The sequence below is a fragment of the Larimichthys crocea genome, chromosome XXI, assembly GCF_000972845.2.
Source record: "Larimichthys crocea isolate SSNF chromosome XXI, L_crocea_2.0, whole genome shotgun sequence".
Lineage (NCBI taxonomy): Eukaryota > Metazoa > Chordata > Actinopteri > Sciaenidae > Larimichthys > Larimichthys crocea.
In genome coordinates this window covers 10,825,374-10,841,649 of record NC_040031.1, presented here as the reverse complement: position 1 = coordinate 10,841,649, position 16,276 = coordinate 10,825,374, and the positions used below count along the sequence as shown (strand labels likewise).

Here is a 16,276-nt window from a genome sequence, read left to right as displayed (position 1 = left end):
ACATTTAAAAACTTTTATGGAGATCAGCTTCTTTGTGCAGCAAAGTGTTCATCTGATCTAGAACATTTAATAAGACCTGACAGATGGGATTGGTCCCCACATATAACGGTTAATGACTCACAAATCTGATCTTGATAAACACCCATATTTGTGAAGTAAATTAGAATTTGAGCATACACTCTGAAATAAGCTGCCATCGAATCTAAACATTTTAAATCAACATTTGTTGTGCGAGTTACAAAAATTTGGAGTTGGGAGACTTTGACGTGAATCCTGATGCTTCCAATTGTTGTTGCTTTCTCTGATTCTTTCTTTTGACTGTTGCTGTTCAAGACCCGGTATAAAATGCATTTATTATCATTATTATAATCATTACTGTTGTTCTTGTTATCATTATTTAAATGAAATGACGGTGCAGGTTTTGTTGCTGGCAGTTTATTTATGTTAAGATTAGTGTGCTAATGATGTATTCATGTTAAAATGCTTCATGTACACAACAAAAGCAGAGATAAAAGTACAATAAACTGTTTTTAATCAGCTAAGGAAGAGACAAGGGCATAAACTGTTCCTTTAAAAATCTAATCTAGCCGCTACGACAAAGAGAAAAAGTCAATAAATGAAGGTGATGACAGGAAATAAAGAGAAAGTGTGTTGAATGGAAGCTGGATTACCCCAAGAGGAAAACACACAGTGACAACTGTTAAAGTGTCATTAGGACCTCACACACAGACAAAGGCTATCCAACACCTGAGCTGTCTGTTGACGTGTTGGTGTAAGAAGCCAGAAGCTGGTGGTCATGACATCCAGAGGTGAGCAAACCACACAGAGGAAATTAAAAAAAACCATTCGGCACCGCGGAGTGATCCCAACGAGAAAAAAAGAAGGGAGGAAATAAAAAAGTGTTGGATGCCGTTTTTATTTGTTCTTCTCTCGTTTCAGTTTGACCAAAGACAAAAGTTTACAAGAGGACAGAGAAAAGCCTGCTTCACACATAGAGTCCAGACTCAGTTTGACAGTTTCACATAGGTGAGAAGAAGCAGCTCACAGGACAGATGTTGCAGTCGCAGTAGACGCCAGATGATGGAAAACAAGAATGTTCTTCTATAATGCAGTTATCCATAAAAGGTTGGTCAAAGTAGGAGTTTAGTCCTTCATCTCAGGACCTCCTGTGGTTGGTTTGCTCGAGGTCTTGCACGTGCTTTATAGGCCAAAGTGGCATGCACTAAATAATTACTCTAGTCTTTGGTGTCATGTGAATTAACCACAATCTGTTTTCCATAAACTGAGACTCTACTCATCTCAGATGTTGTACAGGCTGGCACTCATGCAATATTCTAAATATTTCAATATTCTTCTTTTGGTTTTAATGCCCGAAATCTTCCTCGACATTTAAGGGAGGCAGCAGATGGACGGACGTTTGCATTCCCGAGCAGTTGGACAGAACGAGACACCAGATGCTTTGCTTTTATTTTTACGTGTTCGCTCAGTCATTTGGAGGTATGGTAGCCTGAGCAGGACAAAGAGCCAAGGCCAAATATCTTGGCTTTGTGGGGACAACAGCTGGGAGGAACAATCCAGGAAGTCGCTCCACTTCATTAAAGGCCCAGCAGGAGAGCAGCAGAGCCTTTCCAGCTCTCCTCCTATTCTCTCCATCACTCTGCTCCACCCTTCTGTCTGTCATTACATACATAATGCACGCCCTGCCTAAACAATGTTGACTAGTAGCATTAACTCAAATGAAGAGTCTATTCCCAAAGATTGAGAGAGTATTATTATGACATTCATGCTTGATCTCATTGTTTTTGTTGCATAATGTTCCATGTCTTCATGTTATAGTAGTAATAGATTTATTCAAATGTTCTCTAATGTGCTTTATAAAGTCATATTGTACTGTACTGATGTCCAAAAATACCTTTCCAATCAGGTGTACACACTGAAATGGCTGGTCTTTGTCACTGGTTCTATTATCTACCCTTCATATCCTCATTTCACCAGCAGTGTAGCACCGAGGATGATACTAGACTAGGTGTTCCCTCTGTGTTGTGTTAGTGTACGTTTCTTATTCTCAGCTCAAGAGGTTTTTGATAAGCTCTGCGTCTTCTAAGCTCTCCTGATCTGATCCTCCTACAGTGTGAAAGTGTTTTCTTGTGCTCTCCAAAAGCGGCTACACTAATCTGCTCCACAGTGGATCCCTGCAGCTTCACAGTCGTAACGACTGATCAGCTGCATCAGGATGCCGCCCGTCTGAAAAAGAAGTGTTTGTCTCGTCTTGTGAGCAATCACGCCGTTTCCTTCTCCCCTCTGATGACTAGTAACACTGCAGGTATCATCTTCCGGGTTTCCTGCTTCATAGTAACACACCACCACACACTCATCACTGAGCGGCTAGTGGTGTTTGAATGTCCAAAAACAAACACTGACCCACACACACACACACGCCATGCCCTTTTGGCTTCACTCGCCTCATTGGTAATAGTCGCTCACTTCATGATTTGCTCGTTCAGTGAGTGATGGACAGATCCCCCCTCAGCACCACAAAAGAAAACACCTGTTTGAATCTGCCTAATCCTAGCCAGCGGCCCTGCTCTTGGGACTCTTGGGGGCCCCCGTCTAATCCACACAAGGGCACCAGGCCAAAGCCAGGACAGATTAGAGCCCCAAAATCCATCCATCCATCCATGCACACACACCTCCGAGTCTGCCCCCTATAACGAGCGTTTGAATCGGCCCCTTAATCCTTGGACTCGGCGGAGCCCTCCACCCAGCACATAGCCTCCTTCCCCCTCAACACTAACCTAATCTCCATGCATCCCCTTCATACCCGCTAGCAGACCAGGCCCAGCTCAGCACAGCACTCACTTACCCCCCCGCTCCACCACCTTTCCCCTCCCCCGGTGGGGCTGAAAGCCCATTGATTTGTTGATTTCTCTTCTTTTGTCTGCGGCCGGCCAAGTGTTAACGGGACATCCAGGGTCCGGGGCCCAGTGCCAGGACTTTTGGCATGGGAGATTAAGGTCCTGATCTGGGCATCTGTCACTGCCCAGTCCCCCTTCTCCCTTGTGGCTCTCAGAGAGGCCTTCCCTTCAGTCAGTTTCAGTGCTACATGCAGTAGCACTTTAGCTGTGAACTGATTTTATTTTTACCACAAAGAGAAAAGCTTTGCAAAGAAAGGCATGTAGACAGCTCATAAATAAAGCAACATTTTGTGAATAATTTGACAGTAATTGAAGTTGTACTTGATTGACTTGCTGAGAATGTTTTATCAGCACAAATGCTACAGACACACGAGCATCCGTGCACAGAAACAGACATACACTGATTATTTCATACACCTTAATACAGATTTTAACAATTAGAACAGGTATCAGAATCCAGTCTGTGCACATAAAGTAATCAAGTAATCTGCAGTAATCTAAGAAGACATGATGATGTCCAAAGTTTAATGTTTGCTCAAGGTGATGGGCATCATTAGTTTGTCTTAGCTTTGATGATAAAAGAAATATTAATACTATGAAATTAATCTGAGCACTGTTAAATCTGACAAATTATTGCAATAAAAAATTCGACCAATCTCACTAAAATTTGTACAATAATAACGACCTCCGTCAATAGTAAATGTTGCTTATTTGTATATTTATTTACGTATTTACTTAATATGTGTAAGGGTTGCTTCTGTTTTGTTTTTTATGAATAACTGTGTCTGTTCAGGGTCATTGTAGGATTAAAAAATCTTTTATGGTGTTTTGGTGCATTAACTTCTGCTCACATATCAGCTTTACATCCTGTACTTTACTTACCATTTCCATGGTAACACTTTACATCTTAATAATTTAAAAATATATGATGTTATTTGAAAAATAGCATGTAAACAACCCAGATAAAGCTTCCTGACGATGCCATCATCAGACTTCGTCTCCATCTAGTGGTGAAAGATCTCACATTGCAAGCAGTGATGCGTTTCCTCACGTTAGGGGAGCTCGGGTTATTTTACTACACCTATGAGTGCAAACAAATGAAAACTCCAACATAAGGTAACAATTATGTCACAGCAAAAATAAAATAAAAAATTTAATTTAAATTTTAAAACATGTTTAAAGGATATAATGCACTTTGATCGTGATATGCAATTATTAGTCATGTTTGGCAATATTTAAATATTATATTAATATATATTATGAGAGCATTTAACCCTGTTTAAAGACTGGATTAACAATATGAGCACATTGCACTTTAATAAATGCATACTTACATATCTCAGCTCTTGTTTTTTTTTGCTTGTAACATTTATAAATTCATTTGAGGGAAGTATTTGTGGAATTGACCTCGCTACAAGAGGAGCTGCATGCAAACTGTTGATGCTCCGACGCCATCTGGTGGTTGAAATATAACAGGTGTAATGTGTATTATCTGCCAGATCACATGTGATATTTGAATATTAAAACAAAAACAATGTTTTCTTTCATATGGCTTTTATTGAATAAGGCACAATAGTGTTTTTTACGATGACTTCAAAGTCAAAACCTTTAAATCTTTTTGTCTGCTTTATAACTGGACAAATAAACTCAAATGACTCAAAGCACAACAACTTTAGCTTTGGTTTTTCCAGCAATACCACTCAAATATTTTTTAACTCATTCACCTCCAGCAAACAGCCACAATGCAACTTACAACAGCTTTAGACAACAAGTGTGCGTATTTTGTGGTCTCACATTCAGCGTTTACATGTGGAAGCAACAGACACAAAAAATATGAAAGGAAATATTCTCCTTTTTCTCATGCATGATATAAGTCCTTTTTTTAAATTAAAACTTTCATGTGACAAAAATGGTATTGTGCGCAGTTAAAATCCGTAAAATATGATTGCAATGTAACATGTGCATAAACAGGATTGCATTCCCAAAGTGACTCGAGTTGTAGGTTCTTCCAATACTGACAGTCTTGGCTTGGATTGATTAATTGGAGATGAGATTGTCGCAGGGCAGCAGCGGGCTGACACCAATGTTCTTAGCACAGTCGTTCTGCGGGAAATAAAATGAAAAAATGAGTTCAAGAAGGCAACAAACACAGGCTACCAACACCTCTAAATGTCAGGTATACATTGCTTGTTTAACCTAGAACCAGAACCAGAACCTGAAGAAGGATCTTGATAACTTTGAACAGTGCCAGGCTAGTTGATTCCCCAACTTTAGGTTATATTAAGCTGGTTGCAGCTTCATATTCAGATATAAAAAAAGGTATCAATCATGTCATCTTACTCTCTACAAGAAAGTAAATATATTTTTCTTGATTGATTATTTATTTGCAGCTCTTACCATGTAGTTAACAACATTGATGTGGTAAGGGATGCCGCCCATGTCATCACACCTCTTCATGTTCATCCGCTCTGGATCTCCAGCAGTCAAAACGGGAACGTTGGGGTCAGCCTGTGTCAAATTAAGCGGGTGCAATTATTGGACATCATCTGCACATTTGTCCCCTTTGTTAGTCTGTATATAAACATTGCAGCGGTTGGACTCACTGGTTCCATTCCTCTGTGGATGGACAGCAGGTCAGACATCCTGTCACTGAACCCGGGAGCAAAGTTTTCTGGGTTAATCGCCACAAAACACTGACCCTGAAAAACATGAAACGGATAATGACGACACTGTGAGCTGATCCAATACAAAGTAAAGGGAACTATGACGCGACATAACATGGTCTCCGTCAGACTCATTGATCGTGCTTATCGTTTAGATAAGTGGAGCTGTCAAAGACTGTGTCAACACACAGAAGCTGGCTTTTGAAGGGGGGAAAAAAAAGTTTGTGATGATAATTTTACTATAATTAAAACTTTTACTGTTTGGTAACTTTGACTAGAGGAACATGCGTAGATTATCAAACATTATTTAAACTAATACAGCCAATTTTGAAGTGAATCTTTCACGATGAAGTGATGTAACTGCAAAACAACAAAAAGCTTCTTTGCAATATATATTTGAGAATACATGCAAGTACATTTAGGATTTAAATACATTTTCAAATATTTAGTTTTCATTTTAAATACAAAAAAAGTGTCATTTAAAGCCATTCTCATATCATATCACCAAAGTTACCTTTGGCACACATTTGATTTTACATGAGGTCAGTGTGTCCACTTGAAAACACAACACAAGCCAAGAAAAAAAAAAACGTACCAGGTTGGCAATACGGTCAGTTACTTTCCATGTGCGAACATGATTGCTGTATTGGGCACCGGCCAAAATACCACAGAACACTTCCACCATCATTCCCAGACCGTAGCCTTTGTACCCTCCTGAGGGGAACAACACAAAACACACAACAAACATTACAACACAAACAAAATCAAGACCATGACGAACTTTGTCTCCCTTCTCCATTAACCACATCTTTCCCTCTGTTATATATTCCTACAAAGATCATATGGATCATGAGGATTTTTAAAGTGCACAAAGAGAAATATCTGGAACCAAGAAGAGGACGCTTGATGTTGCAAAATGCAAAAATGTAACTACAGACTATTGTCAGTATCATGACATGCTTACAAAAAGAATTCAAACGTAGACTTTGGAGGATCTTTCTCTCTTTGAACAGACTTCCAAATCCGCTGGTTTCTCACCTGTCGCTTCACTTCCACCAATCGGCACCAGTCCTCCTCCGGACAGAACTTTCTTAGGGTCGGTGCTCAGCTTGCCGTTGGCGTCACAGCCCCAGCCTTCAGGGATGGGGTCTCCACGCCGTTCATAGAGCTCCACCTGTGCACGTAAAACAAGCACATTATACTAATAAAACTAAATGTTTAACAACTCTGCCACTCTAAGAGACCTCTCAATTCCTTATTAATTCAGTGAGATTTGGTCTTTTAGATATTAATATTGCACAGATGGAGCATATAATGTGTTTTGACATTGAGGAAGTTACTGTATGTTCTGTATATAATGAACGCATCCCCGAAGGCTCATCAGTATGAACCTGTTGTTACCTTTCCAAGTGCTACTGCTGATGTGGCCATGTCTAGAACAAAGCTGTCTCCGTCATTAGCAGGAGCTGCCACACTAATGGGGTTGGTGCCCAAAGTGCACTACAAAGAGCAGGTTCACAGTGTTAGAATGAGACAAAGGAGTCGTTTATGGCACGAAGTTCATACTGTGGAATAAATTTACCTCTTTACCACGTGTGGGAACCACCAGTGGGGATGTGTTGGTAAATGACATGCCCTGTGGTGGTCAGATAATTAGACATACATTTAAAACCATGTTGGCACATTCAACCTCCAAAAAATAATTGATATTTATAGTATTCAGGTCTTTCACTCACAATCATGTTCTCCTTCAGAGCTTGCAATGCGTAGTATCCTGCAATACCATAATGGTTGGAGCCTAAGGAAGAAACGTGTTTGACAGTAAACATTTGATTAGCAACGGTAATGTATTTTCATCGATGCGTGTAAACAGTAAATTAATTGAAATCCAACACACTGCAGTCAACGGACACGACAGTGGTTTTGGTTTCTCTCCTCACACGCTTTGCCAATTGCCTGTTATATGAGTCAAACAGTCTACTAATGTTTTAACGGTGAAGATAATCCTTTTACGAATGTGGAACATCCAGTCTAATCAAACACGAACCTGCATCTGAAACCTGAGCATGTCAGCGGGAAAGACCAGTTCTTGAGTTAACACGGGTTTATCCTTCAGGCAACTCGTCTGATTTTCACAGACTACGGCAAAGTGTGAACATGCGTCATTCCGCCGACGTGCTGCACTAACATGATATCATAGATGTATGCACATCTCATGTCACAGGACAGTTTCCGACTTTCACTTTTCGATTCAAAGAAAACAAGGACTCACCACGTGCCACCACCCAGCCAATCCCAACCTCTTTGGCTTTCTTAATGGCGAGATTCATGCAGAAGTTTCCCACGACAGGACCCAAAAGGTTCTTGCCCTCCACCAGTGCTGTGGCTGCACTCTCTTTTTCCACCACCGGTTCACCGTCCTTGGCACAGATTCCTGATTGGACGTCCTTCACGTACATGTCTGTCCAAAAATATAGAGACAGTGAGCACAAACACATATTTATATACAAACACAAAAACATCCCAATCAAGGAGATGGTGACATATCTTTTCAGATTTGGGTCAGTAAAGGACAAAGTACACAAATTATTGCATCTGTAAAAATCTTATTATATGTTATATATTAGCAATCTGATAAATTACAAGTCACAGTTCACCCACTTTACTTCCACTTTTAAATTTAGACATGCAGATATAGTTAACTTCCACTGACCCATTCTGTTGAGTCCATGGCTGTAGTGGCCCCTGTGGTCTCCTTCGACCAGCACCTCAGCCAGGCTGCGGGCGTGATGTGGCTGGGTGCCCACGGCTACCATACACCTCTCGATGAAACCTTGCACGTCCGGTTTGCTGATCAGACATCTGCAGAGGAGGAAAAAAAAGAGTATATAATCTGATGCTTGTACCCTTAAAATAAAAATAAATAAATAAATGATGTTGTGGAAATTCTCTGCTGCTGGTGAAGAATGAAATAGAGACTTCTGCCGGCCGACAAGGTTTTATTTTCTTTGCAGAGAAAAGGTTTTGTCTGTTGCAGGTATTGGCTCCGACTCCCCGTTGATGTGTTTTACACCTGAAGTGATCTTAGGTGTTATTTAGGTGCAAAGTTGAGTCTAGACATCACAAGTTACAAAGACAAAAGGATCTGGTATCGTATGTTAAGGGGGTGGGATTTGGGGTTGATTGTGGTCTGAAGTGGTTGATTGAATTTACGATTACATTACAAAGACAAAAGGACCTGGTATCTTACATGAAGAAGGGGGGAAGTTGTGCGTCTCTAGTGGTTGATTTAATTTACTATTACAATGACCCTCAGGGATGGGATGTTTTTGTTTTATAGATAAATGTATGACTGTAGACACATTCACAGGTTTGTGTTGTTGTTGGTTAATGGGTATGATCACGTGTTGTCTGTCTGCTTTTTTGATATTCTCTCAGTTACTCTGACCTGATGGAGTTGCAAAGCAGTGTTGACTTTGGCATCTCAGAGAAAAAAGAAAAATAAATGAAGTACGCACAATCATTTTCTGGCTGATGTTCAGTGTTCTGTTTCTCAAACGGGAACAGACAGTCTGACTTTTGCCCTAGAGAGCAAAGGTAATACAAACCTGTTGTCCTTGCACAAGTGAACCCTTTTTTGCCCAACGTTCTATAGGCTTAGACAGAATGGGCAGCCCTATGCTAAGTCTGAAGTTCACCATTGCAATATTAATTGCACAACCTATTACCTTATAGACGTAGGCTATGGCAGTCAACCTCTGCCAGTGTTACACTGTTAACTTGTTACTACAAGTCAACTTCAGCTGACACAAAAACGCAGCCAGGAAAATTTCAACCTGTCTGTTTACCTTTCCAAAGAAATGATGAACTGCGTAAATGAGAACTAGCAACTTTTTGTACCAGAAAAACTGTTTGTCACCCTCCCCACAGTGTCGTGCAATAATCTGTGGTGTCACTGTATAATGAAATTATAATAATGAACCCATTTGGTCATATATGAACTATGTCTCATGGTTGACTGAATACATCACCTCTTTGGCAGAGTAAAGATTGCCGTATGAAGAAAAACGCTTCCGAAATTTAAATAAATTTAAAGTTTTAAAGATTTTTTGTATAGTTACTCCAACAACTTCTGAATAAAGTTTCTATATTACAATATAATATATATGTCAAAACCAAGAAGCAACATGGCGATCAAGTCATACGTCTCATCCAAAACGAGTACGAAATGTTCTCTAAAAAATACTTTGTGCATTAAATGTTACCCTTGACTGTGACAAAACTAATAAAACCAGATTAATCATAAAATCTTGTTTTGTTTATCACTGCCAGAACAGAACACGTGATGCATCATGCTGTTTTCTAGTCTCCAGTGCTTAATACATCACATTCTACTCCATCTCTTCCTTCTTCACCATTCTTCTCATTTTATCATCTTTATTTTTCCCTTGTTTCCTTCTGTCGTGGTAAAAGTCAGTTAAGTTTTGGAATGCACCATAATTGGATACAGAAATGACTGTAGGCGTTTTGGCAAGGCTTGGTTATTGGGTGATGCTCGTTTCCTCGCCAAAATAACACTGTGTTCTGTAGAAACAGTTAGAAGAACACAAAACGACGAAAGTAATTAAATCGTTTGTTGTCCCCAAACTAAAGAAGTAACTATCCAAATTGCAGCTATAGCATCGGACTGTGAGATAAGCAACTCTCACGTTTGTACACTGTACCGTCTTTGCAGCAACATGTTTGAATTACTTTGAGCGATTCATTCGATGATAACCCACCATTTTTTTTTTTTTTCGAGACACTTACAAGTCTCTCGTGAGAACACTTTGTGAAATTTGCTCCTCCTCAGCTGTTGCTAATTAGGAACCCAGCGTAAACAAAAGTGTGGCACAAACAAGAGCTCACAGTGTACCCTGTACACCCCTTTTCTGCTTAAGTTATAAACCAGCAAAACTGGCACATCGAGGGTTCAAGTTACAGGACGTACTGCGTGCAAGCATAGGCCTACGTGCAAAAATATACTATCAATACGTACAACCGTGCAGAAAAATGTGTTTTAGACATGAAAGAAAATCTGAAATTGTTATACGCAAATGAGCATGCATATTAACAATTACTGAACTGACAGTACAGAAAGGATTAAAAAAAGCAAGATATGACATGTTTATCGGTCTGCAGAGATCCTGGCAGGAGTTTGTTACCGTTGGATAGAACCTGACGAGCCAAATCCTGCGTCTCCTGTCTTTATGCTAAGCTAAGGTAACCAGTTGTTGGCCCCGGGGACATATGCACCACACAGATGGGAAAGTAGTATGAAGTGCTCTCATGAGTATAATTTCCCAAACGTTGAACTATTCCTTTAAAGGATTGCATGCAGCTGCAGATCTCTAACAAATATCATATAGGGAAGTCAATGAGATTTGCATGGATTCAGAGTTCTTTCATGCTGTTTTATTTTTGTGATTTCGTAAAAACCTCCCCACATTGTGGGTGATAAATAAACAGCCTTGACTTCGGACATAGAATACACTTTTCCCTCTGCAAACTTTTAGTGGATCTGGACTCTGGACTCAAATCCTAATCAAACAGATTTTGACCTTCACCCTAATACTGCAGACCCTCCGTAACAGGGTCGTCTCTGGCATCCTTAGAGGAAGGAGACTTGAAATGACATCTGCAGGGAAGCTGGTCTTGGCTTGAGGATAGGAAGCTCTAACACATAGCAGTCCTAATTAAATCCACTGTTAAGCCCGTACAGGTTAGAGAACCCAGTGGAAAGATAGGTAATGTGTCCTGTAGGCTGCACAGAAACGAGTCATGCATAGGGGAAAACTTTGACTAGGACTTCATGATTGAGATGTGACACCTTCAGACAAACCCTTGTCACGAGATCACACGGACTCCGGTAGGAGTGTTTGCTATGCTATCATGCATGGCATTTTAAAAATAGCTTTGTTTGACTGATGTCATTCCTCCTTTACATCTAGGAAGTAAAACACATTCCTCCTTAAAAGAAACAATCTGGTTTGACTGAATTATCTTTGGACGACATACAGAGTCGAAACAGAAGCTGGTTCATGCTACAACTATAATGAGACGGGTTCGACTTAACAGCTGTAAGTGTCGATGCAGTCATAAACTATCACTAAAGTAGAGAGGTTACATAATAAACTCTCTTGGACGTGTGCAGGAGGGTGTGTAACTGTGTGTGTGTTTACCTGTTGGGTGTTTTATGAGCAATATGAAATCAGTTAAACAAGTACACACATGGGGAAGACACAAGTCTACAGGCTTTAAAGTTTAAACTTAACTCCGGACACATTAGAGAGCAGCTCTGACTTTGAATTTAATGTGAATTTAATTCAACTGACATGCGATGGAGATGAAATATGATTTGGTGTAAGGATCCTGTTACTTAGGAGTGAAGCAATTTATTTAAAAAGTTAATCTAAATGTTAAAAAAGCACATAAATAAAGTACAAAAGGGGTTTAAATGTGTTTGATTTATCCTTTAAAAGTTAAAACCAGCACATGAAACAGCCATGTGAACATGAAAAACAAAATATTCTTTTTATAAAATAAAAAAATAAAATAAATAATAATAAAACATATATATTAAACTAATTTCTTCTTCTTTTCTCTTTGGGGCATCACTTGCAGACAACCATACACAGACTTTTTGGGGGGAGAGGATGAAGTTAAATCTAGAAACTTTCCTACTTACATCCATACTGTAGTTTAACAAATATTCATACCTCAGTCATATGTCAGTCAATAACCTGTCGTGCCATGACGCTCATCCAGACGCTAATTGTCTGTATTGACCTTAATCCCTGTTAATTGTTAATTGGCGTCGTCCAGCCGTCCTTACCTGCTCATGTTGACTGTCCTGCGCTCGACTCCTTCCAGGTTGATGCTGTGCTGCTCTCCTGGCACTGTCCTGTGCTTGGTGATCTGCTGATATGATTCAAAAAGACTCAGCCAACTTGCTCTTCAAGCCGCGCAGTGTTTGGATACGCCCAGTGCTATTACATCTTTCAGGTATCCTGTCTGATGGCTGTCTGTAGGCGGGTTTTTTTTTTTTTTTAGGAGGAGATGCTTTGTGTGTGTGTGTGTGTGTGTGTGTGTGTGTGTGTCGGGGGGAGTGTCTGTGCGCGCTAAAAACTTGATGTAGACTTGATCTGGTGTGGAAAGGTTGTGTGGGACTCCAGGCGTTAGGTAAACTCCTTTTTTTATTTTTTTTAACAAGACAGACAGTCTACATTTATGTTTGCTTATAATAAACCCCTACAGACATTTAAGAGATCATCTATAGGCTCCTCAGCTCATTAAAAATCCACAGGGTGCCCTGTAAAACACAGAAATGTGCGACTGGTTTTTCTTATGTTTGGGATGTAGTGCAAGTCATCAGATCTTCTTAAATGATCACAGGCTCTACTTCATATAAATCATTTAAAAAATATATGTTTCATTTTCTCTGTAACTGCTGAAACACCCAGCTCCCTCTCAAACATTACAAAAGCGTGGTAGGAAAATGTATCACCCTGCGCAATACCTCCATAATACCCACAGGATATACTCCTGAGGGACTACTTTGTGAACACATCCATAGAAACCCCTAACAAGGTGATGCTGGCTGCAGAAGTCATGGCTGAAGCTCTGCGGATAAAACTCCATCATCAGTCTGAGAAGCAGCCAAAGTCGCCCGGTGTTTATCAGGAATCAGGACGCATGGCTTCAGGCTAAGGTGTTGTCATGTGCATAGCTGAGATAATAATACACAACAATGGGGTGCAAGTAAATGACTCGATGCGCCCTCTTGTGGTCGGGATGTGTCTTTGATTGTCCTCTGTAGGGATGAATGTGGAGGCTGTTTTGTCTCAGGAGGTTTCTTAACAAGCAACATGCAAAGTGGAAACAGGAGGAGGAGCAGAGAGACACAAAACAGAAGTTCAAGCCAGGCAACATAGAAACCTTTGTTCTTAAATCAACATTATGCTTTTATTTATTTATTTTATGTTTGTTTTCTTGTTGTTTCTAACTTGTATGCATTAATTTTATGTTTGTTTTCTTGTTGTTTCTAACTTGTATGCATTAAGTATGTTATTATAATTAGTCTTTTACTTCCTTTATGTTGTTTCCTAACTTAGTTTTATCACCTTTGCTGCCTATATGATGCTGAAGTAGAAGAGATAGACAGATGCTGGTGTGCAGTGTGCCAGGTGGATCATTTTAATTAGTGGTTATGCTGCTGGGTAGTTTGGGAATTTCACCTCTGGGATAAATAATACAATAATATAGTTGTTTTTTTTATATTTTGTATTGTTTATCTGATTTTGATAAAATAAAATTTAAAATTCAATATTTACTTACTTTAATTACTTTAAACTTGTATTTCAAGACAGTACTTGTGTAAATGTTGACAACTTTTTTAAATGTTTTACCTCTGGTGCTTTGATTTCTTTACAATTCATGACCAGTCTTTAACCAGTCTGCTCATGCACAGTCCTATAAAATAGTGGGAGGGCTCTGTAACATGTAACTCCTCAACAGAGAAGCCACCGTGGCACTTCAAAATCTAGATGCAGCTCATGTGATACATAATATCCTTCAGATTTTAAAATGTATGTATGTATTTTTTATATTATACATGGCCCACACATGACAATATAAATGATAAATTAATATTTTTGTCACTGTCCTGTCTCATCGCAGTGTCAGTGGCATCGTTATTATGATTATTTTTTCTCATTTAACATGTGGTGTTTGTGTTCCAGTCAAAAAAGTTTGATGGACAAAGGGAGTCCATCGTGTCTGTGAGATCTCTGAAGTCTAAGTAGGCCACAAGGGGTCAGGCACTGACTGGACTTGGAAGTGTGGCAACTGAATATATGTGAGTGGTATAGATGCAGACAGTGTGTAACCACTGCTACACAGACACTTTGTCCACAGGCTTCAAACATAATGAATTGAGCTGTCCAAGCTCACATTTGGCACCGTGGCTGCTGTAATTTAGCTGTGAATGAACTGACCTTTCTCTCTGCGTTTGTATGTTGTCCACCCTGCAAATTAAGAGAGAAAAGAACAACACAAGCCTCATTTTCTCTACAAAAGACTCAGACTTTGTACAATGCTAAAAGAACAATAGTTTGAGAACCGCACATCTATCATCAGAATAAATCAGATTCCACAGAAGTACATGCTTTCCTATTTCACACGGCATTTCGAGTAAATTATGCAATAATACAAAACGTTTCCAATCTTTTCACTGATGATGTAAAACTATAGTGCCCGGATTAAAAATGCTTCACTTAACAGAGTGGATCATTGTAGAGCTGTCGTCACCCCCTGTGTGTCTTTACTGGAAAAAAACTTGCATATAATAATTTTTTTTTAAAATAAAATAAAGATGGAAATAAAGGACATTTGTTCTAGGTTGAAATAAAAAAGTAATCCAACCTGCTTCCAGTTTGAACTGGGAAAACATCACTAGTGACAGAAGATCTCAGAGGCAAATTATGTTGACAACATAAGAGTCATCACAGACTAGTTCAGACACGAAAATGCGGCTTGACATTTAACATTTATGCTCCGTGACATATATGTAACCAGGTTGTTGTTTAATGCAAATACACTGGGTCTCATAAACGGTTCATTGTCAGCATGTCTAAACAGTCTTTGGCTTAGAGGCTCAACGTTTGCTCCAATTAATGTGCCAAGAAGGATTAAAATATCTGATTCTGAGCATAGGTACTGAATGAATATATGTGTATGTACATCCCCACTGCCTGTAGGCATTGTGTTTGCCTGTGTATGTCTTTATGGGTGCAGTTTTTGCATAGTATATCTAAACATACGACATTTTCTTTTAATATAAATCCTATATTGACCTTTACCTTCACCTTTGCTAATACACAGATGGCCACCAAATGTATTGAGCACATTATTAATCCCCCTAAGGGAAACCCATGAGCTTTTTCTCTTGCGCCACTGCACCCTCTTGTGTGCGATGCCAGCTTTGCACGCAAGATACATAATCATCATCTGACAGGCATTATGTGTAGTAGTATGTTCTGTTCCAACACGGTACTGTGGGCTGCAAAACATTTTGTGTTTTGCTTTGTGATGTGGCCTTAAAATGTGGATAACAGGTATAAATACAAGGACAAGCACATGTAATGTACAAGTAATTGTATGTAATTTGTACAAGAGCAGCTACATTTACAGTGGAGGCATGAAGCTGGTCATAGCTGGTTTAGCTAAAAGTAAACAAACTGATGGGCATTGTATCTTTTTTTATACTAATAAAAACCAAATTTGATATTGTGTGAATAAAAAAAATGAGGTTAATGAGGTTTTAGACACAAGTTTAAGTCAGTGTTTGAAGAAGAACATGTTGCATTATGCTTGGTTTGAGTTTGACCACACGATTTGTTCCCTTTCATGATTAAGTTTAGGCTTGTTGAACCTGACTCACAATATATGACCTTTCTACACGTCTCCTTTGCTGTATAGCGAAACAGCTCCCAGAAAGAGCAACAAGAAGTAAGTGCCCTCCCTCCCACTGCAGCGCCGGCTGCTAGCCTGTAATTCTCCACGGCTCAGACATCTGTAAGCATTTCTCCCCGACCACAGGAGCAAAATAGAAAGTTGGAAGCTAGAGGCTGTGATTTGGGTGCGTATAAATAAAGTTGC

General features: G+C 39.5%; 1 protein-coding gene across 1 annotated transcript; it reads right to left on the bottom strand.

Moving 5' to 3' along the window:
- Window positions 1–4,452: 4,452 nt before the first annotated feature.
- On the bottom strand, window positions 4,453–12,609 carry LOC104921026 (Malate dehydrogenase). The gene is made up of 11 exons (XM_019265787.2): window positions 12,453–12,609; window positions 8,292–8,440; window positions 7,851–8,039; window positions 7,315–7,376; window positions 7,161–7,214; window positions 6,980–7,078; window positions 6,617–6,752; window positions 6,174–6,292; window positions 5,519–5,614; window positions 5,313–5,423; window positions 4,453–5,018 (listed from the first exon to the last, which is right to left on the bottom strand). The coding sequence occupies exons 1-11, from the start codon at window positions 12,458–12,460 to the stop codon at window positions 4,953–4,955; spliced, it is 1,089 nt and encodes a 362-aa protein (XP_019121332.1). The 5' UTR covers window positions 12,461–12,609; the 3' UTR covers window positions 4,453–4,952.
- Window positions 12,610–16,276: the final 3,667 nt, after the last annotated feature.